General features: G+C 42.6%; 2 protein-coding genes across 2 annotated transcripts in view; one reads left to right on the top strand and one right to left on the bottom strand.

Moving 5' to 3' along the window:
• EIF4B (eukaryotic translation initiation factor 4B) overlaps positions 1-14,634 on the bottom strand; it is a 40,254-nt gene that overhangs the window by 24,810 nt on the left and 810 nt on the right. Inside the window, exon 2 of the mRNA XM_084836536.1 lies at positions 66-197. Coding sequence (XP_084692662.1) covers positions 66-197 — 132 coding nt within the window. The remainder of the gene's footprint in view (positions 1-65; positions 198-14,634) is intronic.
• The window catches only part of KRT8 (keratin 8), a 139,847-nt gene continuing 139,544 nt past the window's right edge, over positions 14,332-14,634 (top strand). Inside the window, exon 1 of the mRNA XM_084836541.1 lies at positions 14,332-14,389. The gene's annotated coding sequence lies outside the window, so the exon portion shown is untranslated. The remainder of the gene's footprint in view (positions 14,390-14,634) is intronic.

Here is a 14,634-nt window from a genome sequence, read left to right as displayed (position 1 = left end):
ACAAAAAGTGTTCAGCAAAAGCAAAGCATTCTTACAGTACTGAGAAAATGAAGTTTCCATCTTACCATCTCCTTCCAGGTCGTCTGTCTCATCTGCCCAGCTCACTGGTTTTGGAACAAAGGTGGTGCCACCACCGCCATCCTCTGCCAGAAAGTCCGTCAGAGTCAGGGTCTTCCCCTTCTTGTTCTTCTTCTTAGCTGTAGGAAACAGGAAAAGGATGACTTAATAGCCTATCCAATGTATCGCTTCACTTGAGGGGCTGGAAATTGAGCTGCTATTGCTGATTTACATGCTGAATGGGATGTCACAGTGCTGACTAGTTTAATTCTTCTAACCAGAATAGAAGCTTAATAGGATGCAGATATTTTACGATAATATCTTGAACCTGAGCCAACTCATTTCAAAAGGTAGTAAGTACATCTACAAAGTCAGAAAGAGACCGTGTTCAAAAACCACTTTCCCACTGCAACACTCAATCATTTGTTACAATACAACCAACGCATACATTTACATTCAACAAACTCCAATTTTAAAGCAAGTAGAAACTAAATGTTGGGCAACCTTACTCCCCATCATTTTATTATTGATACAGCATTCTAAGTTATCCCATTCATATAGCTGTTTGTAAAGCTTTCTCAGAAAGCAAACACAAATTGGTATTCCCAACCCCATCAGAAAAAGGAAAGCTTTTGTGGAGAGATGCTTGGCCATTGGAAGTTCAATAGAGGAGCAATGCCTCACAAGGTAAAGAAGCTGGCATCATGGCCCAGAAATGGGATTCAGGGGTGAGGAAGCCCCAGGTTCAAATACCTGCTGAGCTGAAGAGCCACCTAGTTAGCTTTAGGCCAACTGCTGTCAATTTAATCTAATTCAGACAGTTGTTCTACAAAAGAGGTAGAACATCGGGAAGCATTCTGTACACTCAACAGGCCTCTGCAAATCCACTCACCAGGGAATCGAGCCACTGGCCAGGGAGGACACCCAGCACTACATAAATCCCATCCCGAAAGATTTTTCTATGAAGTGCAGAAAGCTTGGTGAAGTGTCTTATTCCACACCGAGATTTGGAGCAGACAGAACTAAATACACAGTAGTAACTAAATAAAACATGCAGTAATTAACATTCAAGATACGGCATGAACCAACTGAGGGTTTTAGTGATAGTGAAAAGCTTGAACATCTAGTTCTCCAACTTACATGGTTGAAATGGACCTTAAATGTAGTATTAATCAAACCTGGTTATGGCAGAAAAGTATAATATAGTACTTTTATCATGCACTTTCATGAGTGAATTTAAGAAATCTCAGTGTCTCAGACTGGATTACCATACTGATTGTTGATGGGGAAGAATCACCATGAGGAAACCTTTACCTATCATTCTTACAAGAGAAGTACTTTTTCTTAATTTTTCTTAAAATCCCAGCTTTACAATGTCCTCAAGAACAAATGAAAGCAATTTTTTGCATAATGCTGTTTGGCTTTACCATGCCAAAAAGGAACATGAAAATTGAATCCAGTTCTGGATCTTAGATTTTAAGCTTTGCAAAGGACCAAAACTATCCAGCCAAGGCACTCTACAGATACCACAGACAATCTTCTGTCAAAGAAACACAGATCCTTTATCCTTAGAGCTTGCTCTTTATCTTAAGGATTGAACAGACAGACTAGGAGGGTACTTGCTATCAGCTGTCAGGATTCAAAGCAGATAGCTTGTTTTCCTAACCTAACCCCCCCAACCTGATACTCTTCAGATGTGTCGGACCAATGTCCACAGTGGCTGGGGATGATGGGAGTTTTAGTACAACACATCTGGAGGGCACCAAGTTGGGGAAGGCTTCTCTTGATTGCAGGGAGGGAGAGGAACAGATACATACCAAAGTCATTGGCTCCTACAATACCACTAGCAACATGCAAGAAATTATGCTTGTAAGGTGCTCTAGATAGAAGAAGGATTCTGGATTACTGCATACTATTGAGACCACAGAAATGTCTCCCATGAGACATCCTTTCCAATGCAAAGACAGCACACAGCATTTCATTCTTCTCATTTGAATGGCTTTTTTTTAGAAGGGCAATGTGCTCTCTATTCCTAAAAAGCACACATTTTTCTGTAAGAGAGGTGATGAATTGGGCTGTAGTGGGAGTGTACTGTCCTTGGCTGGAGATGAAACATAAAGCTCATATCACAAGGAGAACAGTGAGGAGCTAAAATTGGAGCTCAACACCAAGGAACTTAACTATTTTATTCTGATTTGTACCCCACCCTTCTACAAAGAAAAATGGCACTCAAGGCGGCTTACAATCATACAACTTGATTAAAACAATAACAAAACAAATGCATTAAAACACAATAAAAACACAACAATAACAACAATCACAACCGGATAAAAACATCCAACCCAACAGACCTACTTACATGCCAAAGGACTGTTTGAATAAAAAGGTCTTCGCCTGCCAGCGGAAGGACAGCAGAGAGTGGGTGAACCTAGCCTCCCTCAGCAGAGGTTCCACAGCCTGGGAGTGACTGCTGAGAAAGCCCTCTTTCATGTCACCATCAAATGCACCTCTGAAGGCGGCAGTCTGGAAAGAAGGGCCTCTCCGGAAGACCCTAAGATGCAGGCAGGCTCATATGGGAGAAGGCAGTCTTTCAGATAGCCTGGTCCCAAGTCATATAGGGCTTTATAGCTCATAAGTAGCACTTTGAATTCTGCCTGGAAACACATCACTAGCCAGGGAAGCTGTTGTACCAAGGGAGTCATGTGCTCTCTATAACTGGCCCCAGTCAACCGTCTTGTCACCACATTCTGGACCAGCTGAAGTTTCTGAACCGTTTTTGAAGGCAGCCCCGTGTAGAGCATATTACAGTAGTCCAAACAGAATATAACTAAGGCATGAATAACCATGGTCAGATCAAACATCTCTAGGAACACACTAACTTCAGCAGTTGGCGCACTAACTTCAGCTGCGCAAACACACTCTTGGCCATCGCTGAAACCTGGCCATCCAGATTCAACACAGAGTCCAGGAGTACACCCAACCTGTGAGCCTGGGCATTCAGGGGGAGAGTAACCCCATCCAGCACAGGTTGAATTCCTATTCCCTGATCTGCCTTTTGACTAACTAAGAGCACCTCTGTCTTGTCTGGATTAAACTTCAATCTGTTTGCCCACATCTGAGGTTCCCCAGCTTTAGTTGGCCTTGGCAGCCACCCCAAAATTCTGCCTTCCCACTCAAGGGGACAGGGTCTTGCCTGCAATGTGAAAGTCCAAGCACACCAGAAGCTAAGCAGCGGCAGGGGTTTGCCCCCTATCTATCTTGCCAGGTCTGAGCTAGTGGGCAATATTGGGGACAAGGGTTCTCTGTGACATTCTACTGCGCCTCTCCGAGGTCAGCATGAGGCTCTGGAGAAGGGCAGAGACTCTTCTCAGAATTAAAAAATGTGCTTGCCAGTGGCAAATACATTTGGGAACCCCTGCTTATGAGTAGGAAGAAACTAGATGGTGAGGGCAATGTATCATGTTTACAAGCGGCAGCCTTTTCAGCAACTCTCCTTTCTACATATGCCAGAGAGTTCACTGAACAGAATTACAAATATTTGGTATGTAATTTCTACAAGAGAATTGTAGTCTTGCTTAGCCCATATTACAGGAATGCAAGGTATTCAAATTGACCAGTAGCGTTCAAGGGACTGGCAAACAAAAGGGTTACCTTCTCCTGTCTCAGGTTTGTATTTTTTTCAGACACCAAAAAGGCAAGCATATCTGTACCGCTGCTTAGCTACAGCTACAAGACTTGATAATGGACAGCTTGTGTACTAATCATTTTTCATTTCTGCACGACTGCTCAATATACATGAACGTTTTGCAGTCCTCACCACGCTTATCCTCACAACTTACAAAATAGTGAGGCAAGTGACTAGCACAATGCCAGCTGTTTCACAATTCACACAAATGGCAAACTTGGGGTTATCACCAACTGTACACTTGAAAGGGAGCTGCATCCAATCCTGGCCCCCCGGCCAAGCAAACTTGAACAATATTAGTGTTTTCAAATGTCTAGCTGCAACATCCTTCACACATTAAGGATATAGCTAAAAACATGATGTGTGAAGATGCCTCAAGATTCAGATGGGGGAATGATTTGAACTTGGGTGTCCAATGTTCTGTTTATTACACTGTCCCTGTCCTGATCAATAAAGGCAGTTCTCCAGTCACAATACTGTCTTTTGGATCATCTGCCTTTATGCATTTTTAGTTTTACCACCACTCTATACACCCCAGCAGATCCACACTGAGAACTGGGACAGCTGGCAGGATAGATAGGGGGCAAACCTGAAGAGTTACTTCTTTACTCTTGCCTTCCCCGATTATGTTTTATTGGGCTGTTTGGGGTTGTAGCTGCAACTGTGTTGTAGGTACTTAGAGCAATCCTATGGCCCCTAGATGGCACCTGAAGGACCACAGGATGCTGGAGATTCTGCCCTCCTGCAGGCTGTAGATAATGCTATGATCTGGGGGGAAATCTGAGAGGGGTTTCCCACTGCTCACAGTCACTGTGGAAAGTTCTGCAGCAGCTTCCCCTCCTGAGGTCAGTGTTGCTACCCTGGGAAAGGAGGAAATACACCTGCTGGGACAGGCAAGTGGGCAGGGAGAGGTCATGGAGCTACTGGATTCACAAGCCTCTCAACTCCCATCACTGCCCCTGCGCATCATCTAGACGGGATCTGCCCATCTAGCAGAAAATACAGGAAAGGAGAACAGAAAAGCTAAAAAGCCTCCATCGCTCCTCCCACCTTCCCAGCAAGAACAGCCCAGTGGGGCACTGGATACTCAGAAGCCTCCAGTCCTGGAGGATTCCATCTAGTGGGCATAAGATGGGATTGTACCCTAAGAGTCCTAAAAGGAGGACTTGAAAAGCTTTAGCAAGCACCAGAGACAAGCTCTATTTGACAATGCCCCTCACCATCATTTCCAGATAGCCAACAGGAGAAACAATTTCGTTTTATCAGCTAGTATTGTACTCAATGTAGGCAAAAGTAATTTTGCACTACCCTTGATTCACTTATTTTCCCAGTGCTTCTCCTTTAGAAATATTTATATACAAAATTTATATGCCACCCAATAATATTCTCTGGGTGGCTTCCAATAGCAATTAAAATGTTCAAATTCAACTATCAGACATTTTAAAAAATGCAGCATAAAAACTTTCATGATTCAGCATGCTCTCTGCCCTCACTCATATGCATACCAAATAATGTTCTGAACATCCACTTATAGGGTGCATCTTTTCAGTTTATCAGTAACCAACTTCCCCCTTCCCATGTCCAAACATTTTGCTCTGGAACAAAACAAGCAGTACAAAAGCATTTGAACTCACTAGGACAAGCAGTCTTAAGACTGCCTTTATGGTTGCATTACTCATACGGGCACTGTGTACACATGATGACCACTGTTGGTGCAGGTCAACAAGCTGGATATTTCCAATGCAATTACCAACAGCGCAAATTACCAGCGGTGATGGGTGAAGACACAACATTAAAAAATTAACAATCCACAGCAAATAGGAAACATTAACAATCCACTGTGAATAGGATGATTCAGTATACAACACCTTCAGTACTGTTTCAGGATGCCTGCAGATTCAGTTGGGGCTGTATCTTGTCTCCTACAATACTGGCGATCACACAACTCCACTCCATATGAGAAGGGCATGGCATGAGTCCTATATGTGAAATGGACTAGCAATGCTATGCAACACTTAATGTTTGAGCTGTTGCTCTTAATTCAATTTACTTACTTTCTTCTGCAACCTGCATAGTAATTGGCCAATCCCTGACCAAAGATAAACGGCATGGTTTTAAACTATTTGCTCCCTCCCCTCTCTTATTAAGAGTGCAAATCCAACAGTAAAGCTACAGGGTCATTTTTATTTGCCTCCACATTGTGATAATTTCAATTATGTCATCACATTATGACTTCATGTCAAGGTTGTCAGAAGATATAAAAGGTACCTTCAAACATAGGCAGTTTTGCCCACTTACAATATAGGAATTCACAGTTTCATCATCTTTGTACTTTCTAGGTAAAAGGAAGTTTTGGGTGCTCCTCAAACATGCTCTCAGTTCACAGTAGTCAGAGGAGGCAAGTATCCTGATGAAACACACACACTGTGTGTGTGTGTGGGGGGGTGTAGTGGCTAGAGTGTTGGCCTGGGAATTGGGAGATCTGGGTTCTAGTCCCTCCTTGGCCATGGAGGTTCACTGGGTGACTTTGGGCCAGTCACACACTCTCAGCCCAACCTACCTCACAGGGTTGTTGTTGTGAGGATAAAATGGAGAGGAGGAGGCTTATATGTGCAGCCTTGGGTTCCTTAAGGAAGAAAAAAAGCAGGATATAAATGTAATAAATAAATAAAATTAGCCAATGGAATCCATATTGTAAATGCTCCCATTGCAAAGCACTGACAGAATAATGCTGGGCATGAGTAAGGCTTCAGTTTTAATCACTATCATCCAGTTTTAATCACAAACAGAAGGGAAGACCTCTTCCTGAAGCCCTGGAAAGCCACTATCAGTCAAGTTAAGTACTGGGCTAGAAGGACTATTGGTGTCTAGCATGACAGATTTTACACTCTGCATATTGTACTCCAATTTAATATGTAAATTGTATATATTGAGTTCAAAGCACACATTTCAGTACATCCTTACAACATCATTGTAAAGTAGGTCACTATTATCCCCATGCTGCTTGGGTAGGAGAAAGCTGAGGCTGAAAATTATTAGCTTGCTTAAGGCCACCTAACAAATCCATGGCAAGGCAATATTTGCATCGGGTCATCCTGGTTCATCTTAGGCACTATGGTACACAAGCATCAGCTGTGTAGACTAGGATGCATCTTTGTAGCACCAAATGAAAACAGGACTTATGAATTCCTGCCAAAAGTCTCCAACATATGCTAACTCCACACTATGGCTGAGATAAAAATAGCTCAAACATGACTACGGTCCTGTGGTCACACTGAGCTGGTTCAAAGGACACAACAGCCCATCATGGCTTAATTCACTCGTGGAGGCTGTTGCTTCATGTCCCCAAGGATAAATGCTCCCACAACAAATTGCGTTGCGCAAAGCCAGGCAGCAGCAGTTGTTTGAGGGTTAGACAACACTCAAATAACCCATGGCTTGTTTTAGGGTTAAGGTCTGTCTAACCCTCAAACAGCCCCTGCCGCCTGGTTTCGCATGACACAACAAGCCATGGCAAGCCGGACAACTAGAGATGTGAAGGCCCAGAAAAAAAAAAAAATGGAAAATTTCAGAAAAAAACACTTCCCCCATTTTTTTCTGAGGGCTATTTTTGTTTTTTTCTGAAAAATTAAAATGAACAGCTTTAGATTAAGAAATATTTTCTTTTAGAATTTAAGACAAAGTATTTATATACTGTTACCCAGCCTTTACTCCCCCCAAAATGATTTCTAAAGACTATGTAATAACAACACTTTTATAGAAAGACTAGAGATGTAAAATGTCTGGAAATAATGAAGGCATGGATAAAAATATTTTTTAATCCTCTCTGCAAGATTCCCAACATAGTTCTTTCATTCCTTATTGAAATTATTGGTCTAAAGTATATTTTATTGACAGACATTTATGCTCAGTTTCACAACATGTGAATAGAGTCACCACTGTGCATTCTTGACACTAAATGTAAGTTCTTGACAACTTGGGTTTTGTTCTAATCAGTGGCAAAACCTATGGTGAATCATGAGTTATGGTAGAACTGAACACACAAAAGCTGGGAAATCATTTTCCAACACAATGCCAGCCCCGTTTCAAAACACAATGTGCCTTGGGCAAAGGGACCAGCACATGTGTAGCAAAGTGACGAAGGGCAAGAGCCCACTGGGATGCACACGTGACTCTTGAACCACAGGGTTCTGGAATGTATCAGTTAACAGCCTGAGTGCTCGGACCCGTGAGATATTATGCATGCCAAGTCAGACTTGCCCCCTCACTTCATGTTGATTAAGCATCTCTGGGTGTCTGCTTCTATAACCTTCAATGTTCCTGAAGATCAAGCTGCCTATAGTCCTGTAGCAGTGAAAGGGTTATCAGCCTGAGTGCTGGCTAGAAGAGAGGAAGTTGGGATCTAGAGAGAAAGCCGGCGACCTGCAGTACAAGGGTTAACAGTTTGGCCCCCATAGGGCTTCACCACCACTGCAGGGGTCAGCAGCCCCTATAGCTTACATCTCTTGTCCTTCTCCCAGTTTTTCCAAGCTCTCCCAATCTTGTGCCACCAGCAGAAGCTGCTAGCAGTATATAGTACTGCCGGGGCAGTACTCATTGTAGTAGCTAAGAGGCTTCAACAATTGGTTGGTACACTGTAGCTGAAAATGCACCCCCAGCTAATTACAAGCCACTACAAATGTATACTCAGCTACCGATAGCCGATTAACATGAACAATGAGCCAATACCATTTGTAGCTGGAGCTGCCTGAAATCAACACCTGCACTCCTATAGGCAAGTAGAAATGGGATAGAGGCTGGGGGTGGGGGGGCTGATTGCCCTTGCCATGCTGCTGCAGCCCAACGGAGGTCAAACTGTTACTGTTTGTTGTGCTGAGTCTTGGCTTTCATCTCTCTGTCCAGCATGACATCTGATATAAAAGGAATTACATCGATGATCCCAACATGACATTGTTAATAGCATATCTTTTTCTAGGTCTTCATTCTATCAAAGGCATTATTTAATTTTTGCCATAAAACCTTGTTTCACCCCCGCCACTCTCCCCCTGCCCCAATAAAGCAAAGCACTGTTATATACCTGTTATAAATAAATCAGTTTCAACAGGAGACAAAACCTCTGCAGTCTCTAGTTCTATGTGCCCTAGGGCTCCTTTCATCCAAGCTCCCCAAATGATGAGATCAGACAAGATACATCTCAGTGAAAGGCAGGAAAGAGCTTCTGCTGTGCCTTCTTCACCATAAGAGCACACCTTAATAGTTTCAAAACCCCAAACATGTCAGTTAACATAGAGCATCAGGACTTTATTTTTATTGACATTCAAATTGCTACCCCACAGTGTTCAGTGCCCAAGGGCTCCTGCAGCGGTTTATATGCTATTATACAAGTTTACTGGGTAAACAACTTGCTCTAGTCAGATTTCATATCACCATCTGTATCAGCAGCTTACTTTGAGGTTGTTCGCATATCACAACAGCATATTGTGGGTTAATTAATTAACCCACAATATGTGGGGATGCATGTCAGGTACAAGCCACTTCCATTTTCTGTAAACAACCTCCGATCGGTGTGATCAGAGGTTGGCAGCATTATGTGTGAACCTGGATCAATGGGTTCTTTAGGGGCTAAACAACCCAGCAGTTAACCCAACAACAAATCATGGGTTAACCGCTGGGTTGTTTAGCCCCTAAACCCATCAGTCTGGGTTTGTACATCATGCCGCCAATTGCGCTGATCCGAGGTTGTTTACAAAACCCAGATGCAGCTTTCAGGCAGCACATGTCCCTGCAAATTGTGGGTTAAATAATTTGCTGCCGTGACAGGCAAACATCTTTAACTTGCACAGGCAAAGTATGAGTAAAACACACTTCCATCCCAAACAGCAGTTGGGTTCTAGTTAATACTCTTTATTTACAACCCATCTAATAATAAGTGTTGCACACCTTCTGGTTTATGACCTTTTTTGCTTCACAATTCACAGGACTGACGTTGAGGCTGCAAATTGTCCAGTATTTTATTAATCTGACCAGTAAAAACAACAACTATTCTGTCAGATAACTTGTACTGGGGGTCTGAAAAGCCACTTTCCATATTTTAAAGAGAACCCTTAAGATCCTCCCCTGATCTCTGCCCTGTCAGAGTCTGTTTGGCTCTGCCTTGGCTTCACCTTCCTACAGCTGAATCCAGGGGGCCATTTTTTTTTGAAGTTAACAAACAGCAACCTTAACAGATGCTAAGAGATCCAGATTCTGACTGCAATGGAAATACGGTTAACAGAAAAACTGCATGCAATTTTTAAAAAAGCAACAACCCATTACGAGGAGTATTAGGCAGTTTCCCTAAACTACTGTAGTCCAGAAACACTAAATGACTAAAATATTAGGGTCTGTCCTTTCAGAAAGGTTGAAGTTCAGACTGCGAAGGACACATGCATATGGTACTGTGGCATCAGCTTAGGAAAAAAAACTTGTCAGCAGGAACAACGTACCGACTGCAATGGCAATCATGGAAAATTAATCTTGCTGCATTTCTAACATAAGCTGTGTCCTTTTAAAAAAGCTAAACGTATTTCATGTATAGGTATTCCCACCCCTCTTTTGTCCCCATGGCTGCTAAGAATGACTGCCTGGTATCACTTTCTCAGTGACAGCAAACGCAGTACTAACTAGCAGGCACTTGACTCAAAAACCTGCAGGCTCAGTTTGCATCAAATGGCTGACAACTCCTAGGCAGAGCAAATGGTACGAAGGAAGTCTTACTGCAAAGACACACAGCGTTGCTTATACATTACCAACCCTATCAAAGCTCAATACCGAACAATCCACGTGGATGAAAACAGCTCTTCTTGCTGGCACAAGATATCCATAAGCCAATACCAGTTCCTGCTCATAGCTCAGACCCAGGTTTTGCCCACAAGACACCATCATGCCTGTACCAACCAAGCCTGCACGGTTTTTTCCCCTCATGTCTTCTATTCTTAAGAACTAGGTCAGTCATTAGACCAAAAGCTACTGTGTCAACAATAGATACCATTTCTGTAACATAGCTGAGGTAGCAGCATCAGCAACATAGCAACTGCTGCTGAAATACAACCCACTGGTCCTATCACAGTACAGCTCTGTGGCACTGTTTATCAAGTGTATCACCTGAGGCACAAGATACAAGTTTATTCTCAGGAAGAAGATAAAGGTTATTTTACAGAGGAAGTAAATGTTTACGTTGGAAGGAAAATGATACATTTTACATTGGATTTAGGCATAGGAAACCTAGGTTCTACTTAGATATAAAGCTCATCAAGGATGTTTTGGGTCACTCACCACCTCTCAGCCTAACCCAACTTGCATGTTCCTTGGGAAGTTAACATAGAGATATATAACCCACTTTTATACAAAGGCCTGAACATAGATACAAATAAAAGTTGCATTCAATGCAATATGATAAAGAGAAAAATAGATTTGCTGTCTTATCATTTTAGAATACATGCTTACTAAAACCACTGTCTGATATGATACATTGCACTGATGCTATGAAAAATAAATGCAACCACCAGTTCAAGCTCTGTCTTTTCTCTTGAGAAGCACAGGGGGCACAGCACGCTGAGCCTGCACTATAAGCAAGAGGTTCAGTTGTGCAAACAGGAGTTTCAAAACTCTGCAACAAGGCAATTTTTAAAATTTAAACCCAACTGCCATACGTAAAACAAAAAAGTGATCTAACCTTTCTCTCCTGTACCATAGGTGTAAAAAAACCCTAATCTGTTTTACAGTACACTCAGCATATCCAACTTTTTAGGATTGTGTTCCTTGATGTATTTGCAAAGGTTTATCCTACCATTAGGAGTCAAACAGCAGAGTACGCTCCTCATCCCCCTGGGAAAGGCTAGCCCTTATGATGGGGATTTACAAGTAGCATTTCTGGCAGAAAATGTTTCAGAAAGTAAATTGCAGAATTAAAATGGAATTTTGTTTGGTTTACTGCAGTATTAAAGTGATGCCCTGCTAAGACAATACTGAAGCATGCACTCCCTCTTCGCACCCTAGTATTTAGTATAATGTTATTTGGTGCAGCCTGGTGCATTTCAACAGCATATGGAAATCAGCTTTCATATTAAACCACTGGGGGAAAAGTCATGCCTAGCAGAGATTGACCCACAATATTCAGACAGACAGAGACAAGGAACATCCCTTTACTCCAGAATCCTCATATCTTGTTTTAGAAGATGGTGCAATGCTCCTCCCTCCAACGTGCATTTCTGCGCACCATACTACAGATTAAGAACACCTCTTGGCCATCCAGAGGAAGGTCAAAAGAAAACATGAAATACTAAAACCCTTCTCACCTTGCACAGTCCTCAAGCCTCCATTTACAGCAGTGAAGAAGATTCCAAGGAACCAAGAACCAGAAAAGTTGGAGGAAGGAAAGCACAGGACATTCTATGCACCCACAAAGGAGCTCAAACAAACAACTGGATTACAAATGGTGCAGTGTGGGACAGTAATGTCAACATGTCATAAGACTTTTCCTGTCTCACACAGGAGAGCCTATAGGTTCAAAATGGTGCCTCCTATAAAACTGAGAGATGGGAGGAGAAGAGGACATCTTAAGTGCTCATTTTGGGAAAGAAGGGCTATACTGACTACATTCGAGACAGTGCAGAGGCAAAGCAACTTGGGGGGAGGGCAACAGCCATCTGGGGAAAAGAGCAAAGCTCAATATAGTGTTGTAACATGAGGGAACACGTTGGCAGCACTATCTTAAAAAGCAAAACAAACTGATTTCTGATAGATGATTGACGTTATAGAAGGGTGGGCACACTATAGCTCAACAGTTCTCAGAATTTCTGCATAAACAAACCCTTTCGCACACCGACATGTCTGCCAAGGAACTCTTGCACAGGAATTTTGGGCTTGTCCTAGGGCACAGACGTCTCGTTTCTGGATTGCTAGGAGCTTATTCTGTTTCCCAAACACTAGTCCAGCAGGGCTAGAACAGTCCCACACTCTCAGGAACAGTTGGAATGTTTAGCAATGTTTGCCATTACCTAGAAGTATGGGCTTCACATGTATGGAGCCATGAACTCAGATGGTAAAACTGGAGAGGGAATGTGCTTCCTTAAAGATTCCCCAAGAGGCATATTGGCAGTGACCCTTTGCCTTTCCAGAATGTGCTTGAGACAGAAATACATCATTTATAGGATGATCACATGCCAAAGGGTAAATGTGCCAGGCAGAGACATTTTTGCTTCTTATCCTTACATGTGAAGCTATATACATTTTTAAAATAAACTATACCAATTTAAAATTTGTTGGGAAGCTGCCTTGGGAGCCTGAGTTAGTCTGCAGGCTACCAGTCTACCACCCTTTTTCTAGGCTCACACCACGAATCCAGGTTCTGGCCAGATAGGTTTGGCTTCATTGTCACCCCATGTGAATTGAGGATGCACCCTAAAATATACTCAGTGCTCCCCCAGTATTGTGCAAATTTAGAGAAGATCAGTAGATGTGGGCAAGCTGTCTTTACAGGAAGCCTGACAGTCATTACTGATCTTCTCATTGAGAAATCCTCGATAAACTTCCTGAAATACAAGTTTAAGAAACACCAGCACAGAGCTAGCAGGGAATGGAAGAGCTGTACCTTATGAAATACAGACAGCAATCCTGCTACCTGGTAATCGAGGAAATGAGATGTCTTACAGAATTACACCAATCATCCATCGAACACCTGACAATTTTGTCTGGAAGCATCTCTTGGGCAGATGTATTTTTCATCATCCAATATATCAATTAGAAGTGCTAGGAAATGACTCTAGAGCTTGGCAGAATATCCAAGCAGAAATAAATTAACTCTCCAAAAATAGGGGAAGGGCATACCATGACCCAATACCAGCAGCTTCTGCACAGATTGCAATACGCTACATATCAGTCAAAATGGGAAAGTAGTGTACACACAACAAGGAAAGCTTCATTTGATGTAAGAAATAGCCTATCAGCACAGTCATCATACCCAAACACCCATGTCCCTTCTGGCAAGGACAAAGCTATATAAAGCAGCAGAAGTCAGACCACAATACTTTCAGTACTCCTCTTATTTGGTGAGCAAATCTTATATGAGAAATAAGATGCTAATCACAGCACAGCAGGGAAGAAAATACTGGGAACGAACTGCAAGGTACACCTGGCCTACACATGCAGGAAATGAAATGGTAAAATGGACTGCATCACTCCAGACTGCAGGTGAGAGATACCAATTTTAATGTTTCTCCAGTGGTAAACAAAATTCCAAGCAACTAAGACACTAACACATTAGGAAGATAAGTTCTAATCCAGCCTGCTTCATGCTGTGCTGGTTTTCTACTTGTAAGGAGATTCTTCACAAAAGGTGGCTAACAAACAAAGCTCCCCCACTGCAGTCTGACATGGTGCAGTCCATTCTACCAACTCATTCTGCTGCAAATGTAGACTGGGCTGTAGCCTCTTCAAGATTGTGTTGTTGTGTAAGGAGGGCCCTGGGAAACAGTGGCAAAATAATCCAGCACATACTAAACAGGCTCCACCCAACATGCCAAACATCATAAAGATAACAGAATAGCCAGAAGGCACACATATTTTAGCTCCAGGAAGAACATTAATAGAAGACCATCTTGGGACAACGTAAGTATGTGCTATTCAGAGAAACCAGATGGCACAGAGGTGGGGAAGCAAGAGGAGAATCACACTATGCAAGTGAGAACAGGGGTCATTATTAACTGCAGGACACAGATTACACACATGCACAGAGCACTGCTGAGTATAGGGAACGGCTGCCCCCCCATGACATTTAGCATTCACACAGCACTTAGGGGGCGTTCAAAGTACTTCACATACATTATCGCAGTAATTCTTACATCAGCCCTCCA

This window comes from Heloderma suspectum, chromosome 2, assembly GCF_057233095.1.
Source record: "Heloderma suspectum isolate Gila_16-S chromosome 2, 16-S_ref, whole genome shotgun sequence".
NCBI classification, from domain to species: domain Eukaryota; kingdom Metazoa; phylum Chordata; class Lepidosauria; order Squamata; family Helodermatidae; genus Heloderma; species Heloderma suspectum.
This window is presented reverse-complemented; position numbering and strand designations above follow the sequence as displayed.